Source organism: Dipodomys merriami, unplaced genomic scaffold (genome assembly GCF_024711535.1).
Source record: "Dipodomys merriami isolate MVZ:Mamm:240054 unplaced genomic scaffold, mDipMer1.0.p SCAF_41, whole genome shotgun sequence".
NCBI classification, from domain to species: domain Eukaryota; kingdom Metazoa; phylum Chordata; class Mammalia; order Rodentia; family Heteromyidae; genus Dipodomys; species Dipodomys merriami.
This window is the reverse complement of record NW_027205715.1, coordinates 10,783,353-10,795,385: the sequence shown is the minus strand read 5'-3', so window position 1 is coordinate 10,795,385 and position 12,033 is coordinate 10,783,353. Positions and strand designations below refer to the sequence as shown.

Here is a 12,033-nt window from a genome sequence, read left to right as displayed (position 1 = left end):
TAGGCCCCTGTAATGTTGCCCAGAAAGCATCTCAATGGAGCATTGCCTCCTGTCCTGCTACTTGGCAGGTGCCAACGAGACAATAGGTCATAGGTCATGCCTCTGTGAGTTCAGCACTAAAGGAGAATGAGAATAATCCCCACAGTCCCTGCCTCCCATGAACACTAGACCCCCAAGTGTGGCTGCTAAGTTTGTGGTCCTGCCTGATGTCTTATGAGCTAAGTTTGAAGACAAAAGAGGGATGACTATCCATATTTGTCACAGGCTTGGCCCACAAGGTTCAGTGCTTGCTTGATACACTTTATTTCTGCTGCAGCTTCTGCTGGCTAGGGGCCCCAGTCTGCTCTACCCAATTTGTGGTTGCTGCAGTTGCAGCAACTGTGGCCCTCGCTCAACCTCATTGTCAAGGTTCAGTGATGCTGCAGTCATAGCAGAAGTTGAAGTTGGTGGGGGGTGGAGGCACGGGAGGTGGCTGCTCTGGGATGGGTATGTTCTCCAGCTCCAACAATCGCAGCTTGGTCTCCATGGTCAGTAGCTGCTCCAGGTCCAGCCGGGTTTGCTCACTGCCCATGGGGCTACCCAGCAGGGCGCACAGCCCATCCGTCCACAAATAGAACTTGGGACAGATAGGGCCAGCTCAATGAAGGTCTGCCCATCTGATCCCTCAGCCATCTGCCCAATTCAACCAAGCCCAGAGACTCACATCCCGCTTGGAGGGGGCAATGAAGTTGAGGTACGCCTCTTCTTCCCCATGGTCGTAGCTGATGGAGAATGCCAACTCACAGAGGTCCTAAGGAACCAGAGGGCAAGAGCACTGAGCTAGGAACAGACAGGCAGGGGCAGGTGGGAAGAGGCCCACGGTCCCACTGCATTCACCTTGTTCTGCTTCCCAGAGCCCTTCTCTCGGATATGGGGGCAGTCCTTGCCAGTTAGGAGTGCCCTGATGTCAGCTACAGCGACTGCAGGAAGAAAACCAGGCTGACCATTGGGGCCCTAGGCAGCCCCAGGGCACAGGGCATCTGAGTAAAGCAGCTGTCAGAACCCTGGCCCTGCCCTCCTTACCCTGTTCTGGCAGGCTTTCTGGGGCAGGGGGGTTGGCACCCTCCTCCACATCTCCATACTGCAGCACCTTGTGGTTGGGTGATAGGCAGCAGAACCACAGCTTGTCTGTGCAGAGAAGGGGAAGAGGGAAGGAGTGATGAGAAAGGCTCTGACCCCAACCTACACACCCTGTGCCCCTCCTTGACCCACTCAGAGACCCTGACGTCTCCGGCTGCTGATCTTGCGGAAGAGTGTCCCTTCGCATAGGCGGAGCAGACGCTGCTGGCGGATCAGGCCCAAGAGCTCTGGCTTCAGCTTCTCCCGCAGCTCCCTGGGATAGAGGGGTGGCAGTCAGTGACCAGGACTGACCTAGGGCACAGTCCACAGGGTACTTGGGAAGATGGGAACTGCTACTGAGGAATCTGTCCCTGACAACTCACAGTATGGGAGGGGCGAGGGTGCCCTCCTGGTGCAGTCGCTCCGTCTGCCGCAGCCGCAGCACCTCCCCATAGGTGAGTGTGTTCACCTTGGTCCGGAAAAGCTCCAGGGATGTGGGCTTCAGGGCCAGTGTACGGGCCAACTGCTCCCGTACCACCTGCATGACCTGAGGCCACCCCAAGCACAATATGGAGCCTGACCTCTGGGCCTCTTTCCAGAACAGACCCCTGCTTGGCCTCCCAGCTCTTTCTCCCCACCCCCGGCCCCCACCTTGTCAAAATCCTCCTGTGTCGCCCGCATCTCCTTCCAGGTCTTATTCAGCAGCTGGATGGACACGCAGAAGAGCTCATGGAAGCTCTGGTCTTGGCTGAAGAACATGGGAAAGAAGTCCTGGGCCGTTTCGGAGCCTGGAGCAGGGGGGCAGGAGGGGCTCAGGGAGAAAGTGTGTATAACCCCTGGCCCTCTCTGCCCTTCCGTCCCCTGTCCCCGGACACGCTGGACCCAGCACCACTCACAAGGCTCCCCGACATGGAGCAGTTCGCACAGCAGCACCGTCAGCTGGATGCTGCTCCGGGCAAAGGGGCACTCGTGCTTATCCTCCCGGCTGCTGTTCTCCAGCACGAACTGGGGGAGTGGGCACAGGGAGTGGGACAGGGTCTCAGCTAAGCCCATGGGGATCCTGCCAAGGTGGGACTAGTGCCATCCCTGCCACCCTGTCACTGACCCGGCTATATGCACTAGGGGCATGTCTGGAGAAGTAGAGCATGTTGTCCAGAGCCAGCAGGCCAGGGGGCACGCGCTCCAGGTCCTGGGCTGGGTTGCTGTTCTGGAGGTGGGAGCACAGGAAGGGCAGCTCAGGAAGGGCCACAACAGCCCTTGTAGAAGCCTCGGGTGGGGACTTGGGTAGAGGTTACTCACAGAGAAGCCCAGTTTGCGAAATTCTCGGGCACAGAGGGAACGGCGGCGGTCTGCACTCAGCCCAGTGCCCAGAGATTCCCCCTCTGGCTCAAAGGCAGCCTGGCGCAGGGCCTGCAGCTGCTCCCGCTGTTCCTGGGGTTATTGTTGGATAAGTATCAAAATCAGAGATTCAAGGCCAATCTCCAAGCCATCCCCAGACTGTTCCTCCCAGGACACACACCTGACTGTAGGGGTCGAGTGGTGTCCGCATACGTGGCTCCAGCAGCCCCAGTGTAAGGGCCTGCAGCACATATAAGTGATGAGCCATCTCATCGCCCAGTGGCACAGCACTATGAATGATATTCTGGAAGACAGGCAGGCTGTGGATGTGACTCACTGGGAGAAGAGGGATAAGGAGGGAGGAGGGCCCTCCCTGGTCCGACTGTTCCTACCTTGTAGATGAACTGGCGAAGGTTCCTCTGCCATAGGTAGTCAAGCATTTGCTGCAGGAAGTGTGAAGGGGGTTCAGTGATTGATCCTCAGGTTGGAACACTGTAGCCATCAGCTGATAATCCCCACCCAGCCACCAGTGACACTCACCTTACGTTCAACAGGGCTGGCTCCCTGAAGCAAGGCTGTCAGCAGTGCCATGGCCTTGGTTTGCAGCTGTTGGTTCATCCTATGGCAAGAGGAGGGGTGGGCTCAGTTGCACATACTGGGTCCAGGTCTAGTACTGCTCTCCCACCTATATCCCATTCCTGAGGCTTACACTTGCAGGTGAACCAGCAGTCTATCCAGTGGCACCTCACTCTTAACCAATTGGCCCATAGCAGGGCTGCTCAAGGTCACACTTTCCAGTAACCCAAGGGCCAGGGGCGGCACAGAGGCATCCATCAGGTTCATGTTCACATAGGACACGACCTGTAAGAGGGGTAGAGGGGATCGCCACCTCGCCACCACACAAGGCCAGATCCTGGCACTACCTCACTGCCCCCACCTGCTGTCCTGGGAAAAGTCCACCTACCTTCCTCACAAAGGGGATGCCGAGTGTCTCCCAGGACACCACGCCGTGTTCCATGAACTCCAAGAAGGCCCTCAGCCCGAGAGCCAGCATCTCACCTAGGCTAGAGGAGACCCCTGGAGCTGAGCAGAACCAGACCAAATTCTACAAGCCCTACCACGTTCCCCCACCCCATCATAACCGTGTGCTCACTCATCCCCATCCTCAATAATGGTGCCCAGTCTCTGAAGCCCATCACGGCTGATGACCTCCTGGGCAAAGGTCATGTCTGAGGCCAGCAGGACGAGGTGTCTTAGAGCTTCTCGGCGCCGTTCACGACTGGAATTCTGCAGTTCCCCCAACAGTTGCTCAGCCTTCAGATCCTGGCAGGGGCAGGGGCAGAATAAAAATGGATGAGGCTGGACAGAGGTTAGGACATGAATTGAAAGTGTACAGATACTGGTGGCCACTAGGTGGAGCACTGCTGGAGAGGGTTTCCAGATCTGGGGCTGAGGCCATCGGGCAGAAAAGAGGCAAAGGGGCCGGGCAGAGGGGATGGGGATGGGGCCAGAGGGACATTACTGGGGCAGTGCTGAGACATAGGATGCTGCCATTCTTGATCTCCGCCCGATTCTGGAGGAAAATAGAAAGAGGAGCAAAGTCAAGGAGGACTCAAGGTCAACTGACTCCTCAGTGAGGGAGGATTTGGGGGTCAGTAAAAGAAAGCTCTTAGATATGGGGAATGAGTCTGTTCTATCAGAGCCAGGTGGATTAGAAGGGTCATAGGGTGAAGGCTGGGGGCTGGGGACTCACATTCTCGGTGATGTATCTCCTGTGCCCATCAGCAAACTGCAGGGCAAAGCGTTCGGAGTGAGTCAGGTTCCACCTGCGAGGCACACAGCTCAGCGAGGCAGGTAGGGGCCCCTCTTCTCGCCCGCCCCTCCCCCACCCCGCTGGCCGTCAGTCACTCACGCGTCGCACAGCTCCTTCAGCACAGTGGCCAGGGGCTTTGCCTACAGTAAGTGGGAGCTGTCACTCAGGAGCTGGGAATGGGTGGAAACGGGGGTGGGAGGGGAAGGATCTGGGGAAAAGGTGGGGTGCCTGTCCCAAGGGAAGGGGATCAACCAGCGGTGGGCAACGGGGCAGGTGGAGGTCGGACAGGCCAGTGACCTGGTCCAGCTGGATGAGCTGCGGGATGGCGTCACGCATCTGGACAGCAATCTTCACCATGTTCCGCGGGGGAGCCATAGTCCAGCCGGCGGTGGGCGCCTGCACCTTCCCGACTGTGCCGCTCCCGCCGAGCGCGTACCTGGCCTGGAGCCCTTTGGGTGCTAGAAGGGTGGCCCTTCGCCCACGAACCGGCCCCGGTGGCCTGCACTCCTAGCCCAGTTCCCACTCCCTGCCAGGCACCAAGGCCTTCCCAAGGGAGCCTCGGCTAGTTCCGGGTTGGAGTCTGGGGGTAGGAGGGTAGGAGGGTAGGATGGCCCTGCCCGCCCCGCCCCGCCCCGCGGAGGTGGCCCCGCCCCTCCCCACACTGAGGTGCGGCCGGTGGGGGCAGGGAGGACCGGCTGCCTAATGCGGCCACACCTCCCATTCCAGCAAGGTGACCCACCCTGTCCCGCCTAGCCAGCAGTCTCAGGGAGGGGCCCCAAAGAACCAGATCAGAAATAGCCTTAGGCAAGGTCTTTATTCACTTGGACACTGTACAAATATTACAATTTCCTTTTGCTGCAAAAAGTATAAAAATAATCTTTATATAGGAATCCATTCGTTACTGTAAATCTTTCTAAATCTCTGCAAATGGCTCTAAACAAAGATAAATGGAAATGAAGGGGGGTGGGGGAACTATGGAGCATCAGGAGGTTGGGACCAACCCATCCAGATTCCTAGACACCTCAATTCCTTCTTACTAGCAACTCCCTCCCCAATACTCAGAGCTGGGGCCTCAGCAGAAGGGGGTACATGAGAGATCCAGAAGCTGTAGGATGAGTAGGCAGGGAAGGAAGCTAGGGTGAGGCTGGCAAAGTACTCAGCTCCATTCCATCCTTCCTTCCTGGGGGAGAGGGGCTGGACAAACTGCCCTATGGGGGCAATGGCGGGCCTGTGCCACTGGATGGCAGCTGAGCCTGAGCTATGGGGGGGGGGGGGGGAGGCTCCAGAAAAAGGGAGGCAAACACTTTGGCTCCATGTGGAGGGGGCTGAGCCTTTTCCCTGCTCTGCTCACACAGAACAAACGCCAAAGCAGAAGAGGAAGGCCTGGCTAGAACTGTGCAGTAGGACAAGCTTGCAGTCTGTGACCCTCAAGCTGTGTAGGGGTAGGGGTGGGGAAGGTTCCCAGGCAGCCCCCAGCTCAGTCTGGATCCCAGACACTGGGGCATGTCTGTCAGTCAGAGGTGGAGAACAGGCACGTCAAAGAGATCACAGACACCTTCACTTTCATCCAGGTTGTAGATGTAATCGTGGTCTCCAGGGGGTGGAGAAAGGCGGAGGAGGGGGGCAAACACTGCAGAGAGTACTAGGCTGAGGCCCTGGGCAATCAATGGCCCTACCCAACAGCCACCCAACCCTGCCCACAGCCACCCCCTACCTTCCTAGACCACCCACCTTCTGAGGACATCAACTCCTCCAGCAGGTCTGAGCTCATGCACTCTGGGAATGGAGAGAACTCATTTATATTCTGACCCCCACCTTTCCATCCACTCAAGCCCATGAAAGGAACCCCCACATGCTCATTGGATAGTTTACTTTTTGCCTGGGAAAACCAACCACAATCATAAGGTGCTCAGAAGAGCAAGAAAGCAGCACTTGATGAGCCATGTCCCTATCCCCAGACCCAGGGGGGAACACTGCCTACCTCGTGTAGGATCAAAGATTTCTGACAGCTCTTTGGGGAGTTCCAGAACTGAAAGACAAGAAAGCCAGGCTAGAAGGGAGAGGTCACCTCAGCCCCCACCTTCCTTGGATCCTATACTATCAACTCTTGGATTCTACATGGCTGAGGAAATGCAAGCCCTGCCCCAGGTATTCTGCTGACTGAAGTTTGGTACCCTGAGCCCAGTAGGTTTTATGCACTCCCACCTTTACCAAGCATGTATTCTGTGATACACCCTGAGCTGGGCCACCTGGCAAAGGTGGAAGACACTTTGGTGGGAACTACACAATGATGAAGCTACTATAAAGTTGACTGGGAGGAGACAGGAAACAGAAGAAAAGATGGAAGGAACACAAGAGGAGTCTATGCTGGGATTAGGAGCTTGAGATTTTCCCGAATGGGAGTTAGGGAACCACTGAAAGGATGTTTTGTTTTGTATGTGTATGTGTGCATGCTGGAGATTGAACCTAGGGCCTCACAAATGCTTAGTACATGCTCTACTCCCGAGCTGGATAAAGCTCAGTCAGGTTAGCATTTCAGAGATCATTTTTGTCATTAAGGATAAAGAGACAGATGCCAACAAATCTAGAATCCAGGTGTCCAGTAGTCATCCTGAGTGCTGAAGATGTAAGGGATAAGGGGAAAGGTGTTAAACAGACCGTACTTAGCCAGTGTGGGGTGGGCAGGGAGACCTGGACATCCAGGTACCATGCCTAGATGAGCAGGGCAGCCAGTGGACATAAGCCCATAGAAGCAGATATTAAGGAGAAAAATGAATTAAGTTAAAGACATTTAAAAATGAGGTGCTCTGCCCAGGCCCAGAGTTCAAGCCCCACGACCGACCAAAAAAAAAAAAAAAAAAAAAATGAGGTGCTCTCTGGAGAACCAGAAGGTAGACATGGAGAGCAGGCAAAAGATCTAAACTAGGAAAAGACTGGATTTTATTTCCCCGGGTCTGGAATCCTCCCAAGCAGCTGTATTTAAAAAAGTACTAAGTCAAGAAACTGGCATCACTAAAATCAAATGAGGAAAAAGCATCAGCAAGAAACAAGAGTAGCACAGTCAAGCCCCTTAAGATACCTGGTACCTCATCAAGACTAGCCCTGGGCTGGAGGCATGGCTCAGGTAGTATAGCACAAGCATAAGGCCCTTTCAAACCCCAGTACCACCAAACAAACAAGAAAAGAAAGACTCAGGCACCAGTGGCTCATGCCTGTAATCCTAGCTAATGAGGAGGCTGAGATGTGAGGATCACAGTTCAAAGCCAGCCTAGGCAGGAAAGTCCCTGAGACTCTTACCTCCAATTAGCCACCAGAAAACCAGAAGTGGCACTGTGGCTCAAGTGGAAGATAGAGCATTTGCCTTGAGCTGAAGAGCTAAAAGGGACAGTGCCCAGGCCCAGAGTTCAAGCCCCACAACTGACAAAAAAAAAAAAAAAAAAAAGAGAGAGAGAGACAGAGAAAGAGAGAGAGAGAGAAAAGGAAGAGGGAGGGAGGGAGGCAGGGAGGGAGGGAGGGGAAGACCAGCCAAACTGCTATGGTGGGGTGGGGTCCTGCCAGCTGCCACCTGGGAGTGACTTTAAGATGGAGACATGGAGTGCAGCAAGGGTTTCTTTTTCAAGAGGTCCACACATAGGAGACAGGGTAGGTAAGACAGAGACACAGAGGATCAAGTGTGGATTAGGGAATCTCAGTGTGCTCCAAGAATGACAGATGGGGCTTGAGAGATAGCCAGGGAGCTTTGCATTAGCCCAGGAAGGAGACGAAAGGGCACCAGCACTGGCCTGGGTACCAGGCACCCTGCCCTGGCTGGTAGAGAGCTCTGCTATCAGGTGGGGGTTGTTAGGGGAGCTAGGTTCTTGCTTCTGATCAAGGACTGGGCTGAGACTGGACTCTCCCTGCTACCTCTTGGTCAGCAGGTAAACTCACCACCTGTGGGGTCCACCTTGATGGGCTCAAAGGAGGTAGAAGAGTTGGGTCCGGATAAACTGCTGCTGCTGCTGCTGCTACTGCTGCTGCTGCTGCTGTCCAGCAGGGCAGAAGACTGCAGTGGCCTGGTATCCAGCGCTGTCGGGCCCAGTGGGAGTGAGCTGAGCTCATCATTGTCCTTGCTTTCAGTCCCAGGGCCGCCACTCACTGCAACCATATCCACCAAACCCAATCACATGGTGGTAGGAAACAGGTGGTTGAACCTGGCGGACTCGACCCCATGGTCAGGATGATCACTGTTCTGGTGTCCAGACCCAAGGTGGAGTAGGCACTATCAATTACCCCAGAAGAGAGAACCTAGAAACCAGTCACTGAAAGAGACAGGGGCCTAAAGTCTGTAGGAGGAAGATGCAAAGAAAACATGGGTCCAAGGGAGCTGCCAGAAACTGTCACCTACTGTCCCTTCACACAGACCTTCCCCATTACGAAGGGTGCATTTACTGCTACAGCAAGGAAGACTAGCAGGAACCAAGGAAAGACAGACCCCTACATCTCTTCTAATTCTCAGGATGGCACTCCACAACACAGGTAATGCTTCTAGGGATGCAAAAGGTGGCCTATCACCATTGTGCCTCACCTGTAATCTCAGCTGCCAGGCTGGCCACCCCAGGGACTTCAGTGCTGCCAGGAACAGGAGTGGGGGCAGTCAGCTGGGGGCTGCTTGGGCGTGAAGCTTCCTGGGGCTGTGCTAAGGTAGGTTTGGGCAGAGGGGGAGGAGTAGAAACAGCGGGTGGGCTCTGGAGCAGATCCTCCGGGGGTGGCACAGGCACAGCAACAGGTGGTGAACTCCATGCCTCCTTGTTCACCAGCAGCACTTCAATGGGACCACTCACACTCTTCAGGTGAATCTGGTACTTCTTCTGCCCATTGAGACCCTAGAGATTGGTAGAAGGTAGACAGAATTGCAAGCACGTATGGCTTCTATCCAACCCTGGGTCAGGGCCAGTGTCCTCTCCCACTCAGGCTGCCCATCCTCCTAGATAACCCACATCTCCAGGCCTCCCCCATGCCCCACCCAGGACTTATCAGGCTCCCCAGTCAGCACCCACCCTTAGTTGACACCGCCTGCCAGGGCCAAGCACCCACCTCTGGGATGGGCACCTCCAGGCTGGTGCCCGATGGGGCCCGGATGGCCAGAAGGGTATCTCCTAGAATGATAAGGAGAATGGGTCGGGGCCCATGGGTTCAATCTGAGCTGGGCATAGAGGTACCTGCTCCATTAACAAAGATACTAAAAAGGAAGCCTTAACTATCACCATAGCAGCTGGGGCTGAGCTAAAGTGCTTGTTTCCCTTACAGCCAAGCACAGTATAACCAGAAAATCTAGGATCAAACACATTTGTAGAGAGATCGCTGGCATGGAAACCTCCTCTTCAGATGATGATCCCGATCTCTAGTTACAGGTGTTCTGCCCAAGACTAATGTCCCTTTCTCAGGACTGGTCTGAGGTACAAGATGGGGAAGGACCAACATCTGTATCCACAATGCAGGTGAACCAAATACAGGTTGGTTGGAAGTAGGCACCCTTGCTCTCTGCATACAAGCATGTGAGATTGTACACACATACTCTCTTCCCTGTGTCTCAGTCATACCCAAGAAACCATAGCCAGAGGACAACACTGATGGAGTGAATCCAAGAACCCATCCCAGGATTCATGTACCTCCTCAATATGGTTGTCCTCCAGGCTCCCAATGACCCTCAAACTTAGGATTTCACCCTGCCTGGTTTCTATTTAGGCAAGCTTGAGGAACCCTCTTATGAAGGCACTGAGGTGAATGCTTAGGGCCCACCCCCCTTCACCTAGGCTCTGCTCACCAGCAAAGCATCTGCAGATGTCCTCATGTGTCACGTAAGCCAAGGTGTGAAGGTTAAGGAGAACAGTTGATGCCTTGCCTGTGGTGTCAGCAGGCCACAGAAGAAACCAAACATTTTAGCAGAGGTCTGATACAGCCCTCAGGAAAAGTTCTAGGCCCTAGGGTCTACTGCAGAGGGATCACAATCCAAAGCTGACGGAGGAAGAGGAGCCATACAGAATACTTGTAAGGCTGGGACCTGGCCAAGGGCTACAGGACCAACCTTGCAGGAGGAACAGGGCCCCCCGCACCACAAAATAAACCCAGCCGGATCAGAGTGCCCCTTGCCCTCTCCCCCAATTAGAGACCACTAGGAGGATATCAGCTGTTCTGCACATCCTCTGTGACATTCCGGATGCTCTGCTGCACCCACACCTTGTGCTGGTCAAGTTCTTGCTCTCGCTGCTGCAGCTCCTCGATCTCTGCCTTGAGCTCAATCAGCTTGTCGGCGATCTCCCGGGTATTGCAGCCTGGCCCCACACCCCTGAGTCCAGGGAGTGAGGCTGAGTAGGGACTGCAGTGTACTCTTGAGTCCCACTGCCCCCTGATCTCTTCCCTCTGCCCCACCCACGCCCCTTGACACCTCTGGGTTGGAAACCCACCGGCCCTCCAGAATATCCCCACTTACTTCCACTGGATGCTGTTCTTGGATTTTTTCTCGATCAGCCCAATACCTTCCAATACGTTGGTAATGTCGTATATCCGCCGCTTCTGGCGCACAGCTAGAGTGTCCGCTGCCTGGCAGACAGAACAGAGTGCAAAAAGCTCGGTCCCACTCTTTAGGTGGACGTCCAGTGACCTGGAGATTAGGTCTGGGAAGGGGGGTGGGGGGGGAGGGTAGTCTGAGTCCCCGAGCGCGTCGTTGGCTTCCAGGCACTCTTAGCAGCTCAGGACCGTGCGGTAGAAAGAGACCTGTCACAGTCGCGTAGTGATGCTCTGACGCTCTTCTCCCCGTGCCAGCCATCCAGGGAGGGCCACGAGGGCCAAACACCTGCAGCCCCGAGCTGACGCTCAGCGGTGTCTGCTAAATGAATGGAAAAGCCCCCAGGTTCTCTCCGGTGGGAAAGCATGCTGATGGCGGCTGGCTGGCGGAGGACCGGCCGGTTCCCGCTACCGGCTCGGGCCCGGCTCCCCCCCCCCCCCCGCGCCCCTCAGCCCGAGCCGCACCAGCTTGAGGTCAAGCACGCCGTCCTTCGCCTCCTGCAGGAGCGACACGAACTTGGTGGTGAGAAGGCCCAGGCTCTTCTCGTGACGGCTTGGGGTGCCCGGGGGCGGCGGCGCCTGCGGCCCGGCCTCCGCCATCGTGGACACCCGCCGCCTCCCCTCAGCCAGGCCAGGCTAGGCCGGCGCCGCCACCACTTCCGCTTCCGTTCTGGGACGCCGGGCCGCTAGAGCCTGGTCGCTGCTTCCGCTTCCGCTCGCAGTCCTGCCAAGGAATCTGGTGCAATTCGTATCCCCGGGTGTCGACGTAAAACCTCAGGGACCGTTAACAAATACCCAGCTGCCGAATAAGACGAAAAACAATCGCTGGAAACTCTAGAAGGACAAATTGGAGAAGGAAGTCATCGAGCAGCCCCGTCAACGGAGAAAATCTCCCGAACTTGCCTTTCCAGCTTGCACTAAGTACAGCGAAATTGTCCATTTTTTTCCATCCTTAAATACCCTTTCTTGTTCCCAGTAATTATCTTTCTACTGTCTTCACAATACAGTGCTGAGGCTATGTATCTGCCTTACAACCATTTGTCAATTTCTTGCAAAAGTTTTTTTTTTTTTTTTTGCTTTTTTGCTTGCTTGTCGGTCGTGAGGCTTGAACTCTGGGCCTGAACGCTGTCTCTGCGCTCTTCAGCTCAAAGCAAGTGCTCTACCTCTTAAGCCACGGCACCACCTCCGGTTTTCTAGTGGTTTTTATTGGAGATCAGAGTCTTACGACTTTTCTGCCCGGC

The 12,033-nt window shown here is 55.4% G+C and overlaps 2 protein-coding genes across 5 annotated transcripts; both read right to left on the bottom strand.

Moving 5' to 3' along the window:
* Nucleotides 1–279: 279 nt before the first annotated feature.
* Nucleotides 280–4,834, bottom strand: LOC138806988 (engulfment and cell motility protein 3). 4 transcript variants are annotated; one of them, XM_069992518.1, is made up of 20 exons: nucleotides 4,547–4,834; nucleotides 4,349–4,389; nucleotides 4,190–4,262; nucleotides 3,959–4,009; nucleotides 3,590–3,759; nucleotides 3,401–3,500; nucleotides 3,146–3,297; nucleotides 2,977–3,055; nucleotides 2,829–2,879; nucleotides 2,618–2,740; nucleotides 2,398–2,529; nucleotides 2,204–2,305; nucleotides 1,995–2,103; nucleotides 1,750–1,886; nucleotides 1,482–1,645; nucleotides 1,260–1,372; nucleotides 1,063–1,167; nucleotides 877–959; nucleotides 704–790; nucleotides 280–616 (listed from the first exon to the last, which is right to left on the bottom strand). In XM_069992518.1, exons 1-20 carry the CDS (start codon nucleotides 4,622–4,624, stop codon nucleotides 404–406), a joined length of 2,163 nt encoding a protein of 720 aa, XP_069848619.1. In that variant the 5' UTR covers nucleotides 4,625–4,834; the 3' UTR covers nucleotides 280–403. The 4 variants fall into 4 exon arrangements, with proteins under 4 accessions (XP_069848619.1, XP_069848620.1, XP_069848623.1 ...); XM_069992519.1 differs by having other exon boundaries at nucleotides 1,266–1,372; XM_069992522.1 differs by having other exon boundaries at nucleotides 4,686–4,806.
* A 210-nt stretch (nucleotides 4,835–5,044) lies between these two features.
* LOC138806987 (transcription factor E2F4) lies at nucleotides 5,045–11,463 on the bottom strand. The gene is made up of 10 exons (XM_069992517.1): nucleotides 11,258–11,463; nucleotides 10,719–10,828; nucleotides 10,413–10,574; nucleotides 10,053–10,096; nucleotides 9,323–9,384; nucleotides 8,814–9,111; nucleotides 8,177–8,383; nucleotides 6,231–6,278; nucleotides 5,981–6,025; nucleotides 5,045–5,879 (listed from the first exon to the last, which is right to left on the bottom strand). Exons 1-10 carry the CDS (start codon nucleotides 11,390–11,392, stop codon nucleotides 5,764–5,766), a joined length of 1,227 nt encoding a protein of 408 aa, XP_069848618.1. The 5' UTR covers nucleotides 11,393–11,463; the 3' UTR covers nucleotides 5,045–5,763.
* Nucleotides 11,464–12,033: the final 570 nt, after the last annotated feature.

Bases quoted from the DNA above. Each gene is read 5' to 3' on its own strand.
- LOC138806987 (XM_069992517.1), bottom strand. From the start codon at position 11,392: ATGGCGGAGGCCGGGCCGCAGGCGCCGCCGCCCCCGGGCACCCCAAGC. The intron at 10,829-11,257 runs GTGCGGCTCGGG...TCTGTCTGCCAG, and splicing joins GCGTGCTTGACCTCAAGCTG to GCAGCGGACACTCTAGCTGT. The intron at 8,384-8,813 runs GTGAGGCACAAT...ATATGGTTGCAG, and splicing joins CCTGGCAGCTGAGATTACAG to TGAGTGGCGGCCCTGGGACT.
- LOC138806988 (XM_069992518.1), bottom strand. From the start codon at position 4,624: ATGGCTCCCCCGCGGAACATGGTGAAGATTGCTGTCCAGATGCGTGAC. The intron at 4,263-4,348 runs GTGAGTGACTGA...TGTGCCTCGCAG, and splicing joins CTGAAGGAGCTGTGCGACGC to GTGGAACCTGACTCACTCCG. The intron at 3,056-3,145 runs GTAAGCCTCAGG...CTCTTGCCATAG, and splicing joins CTGCTGGTTCACCTGCAAGT to GATGAACCAACAGCTGCAAA.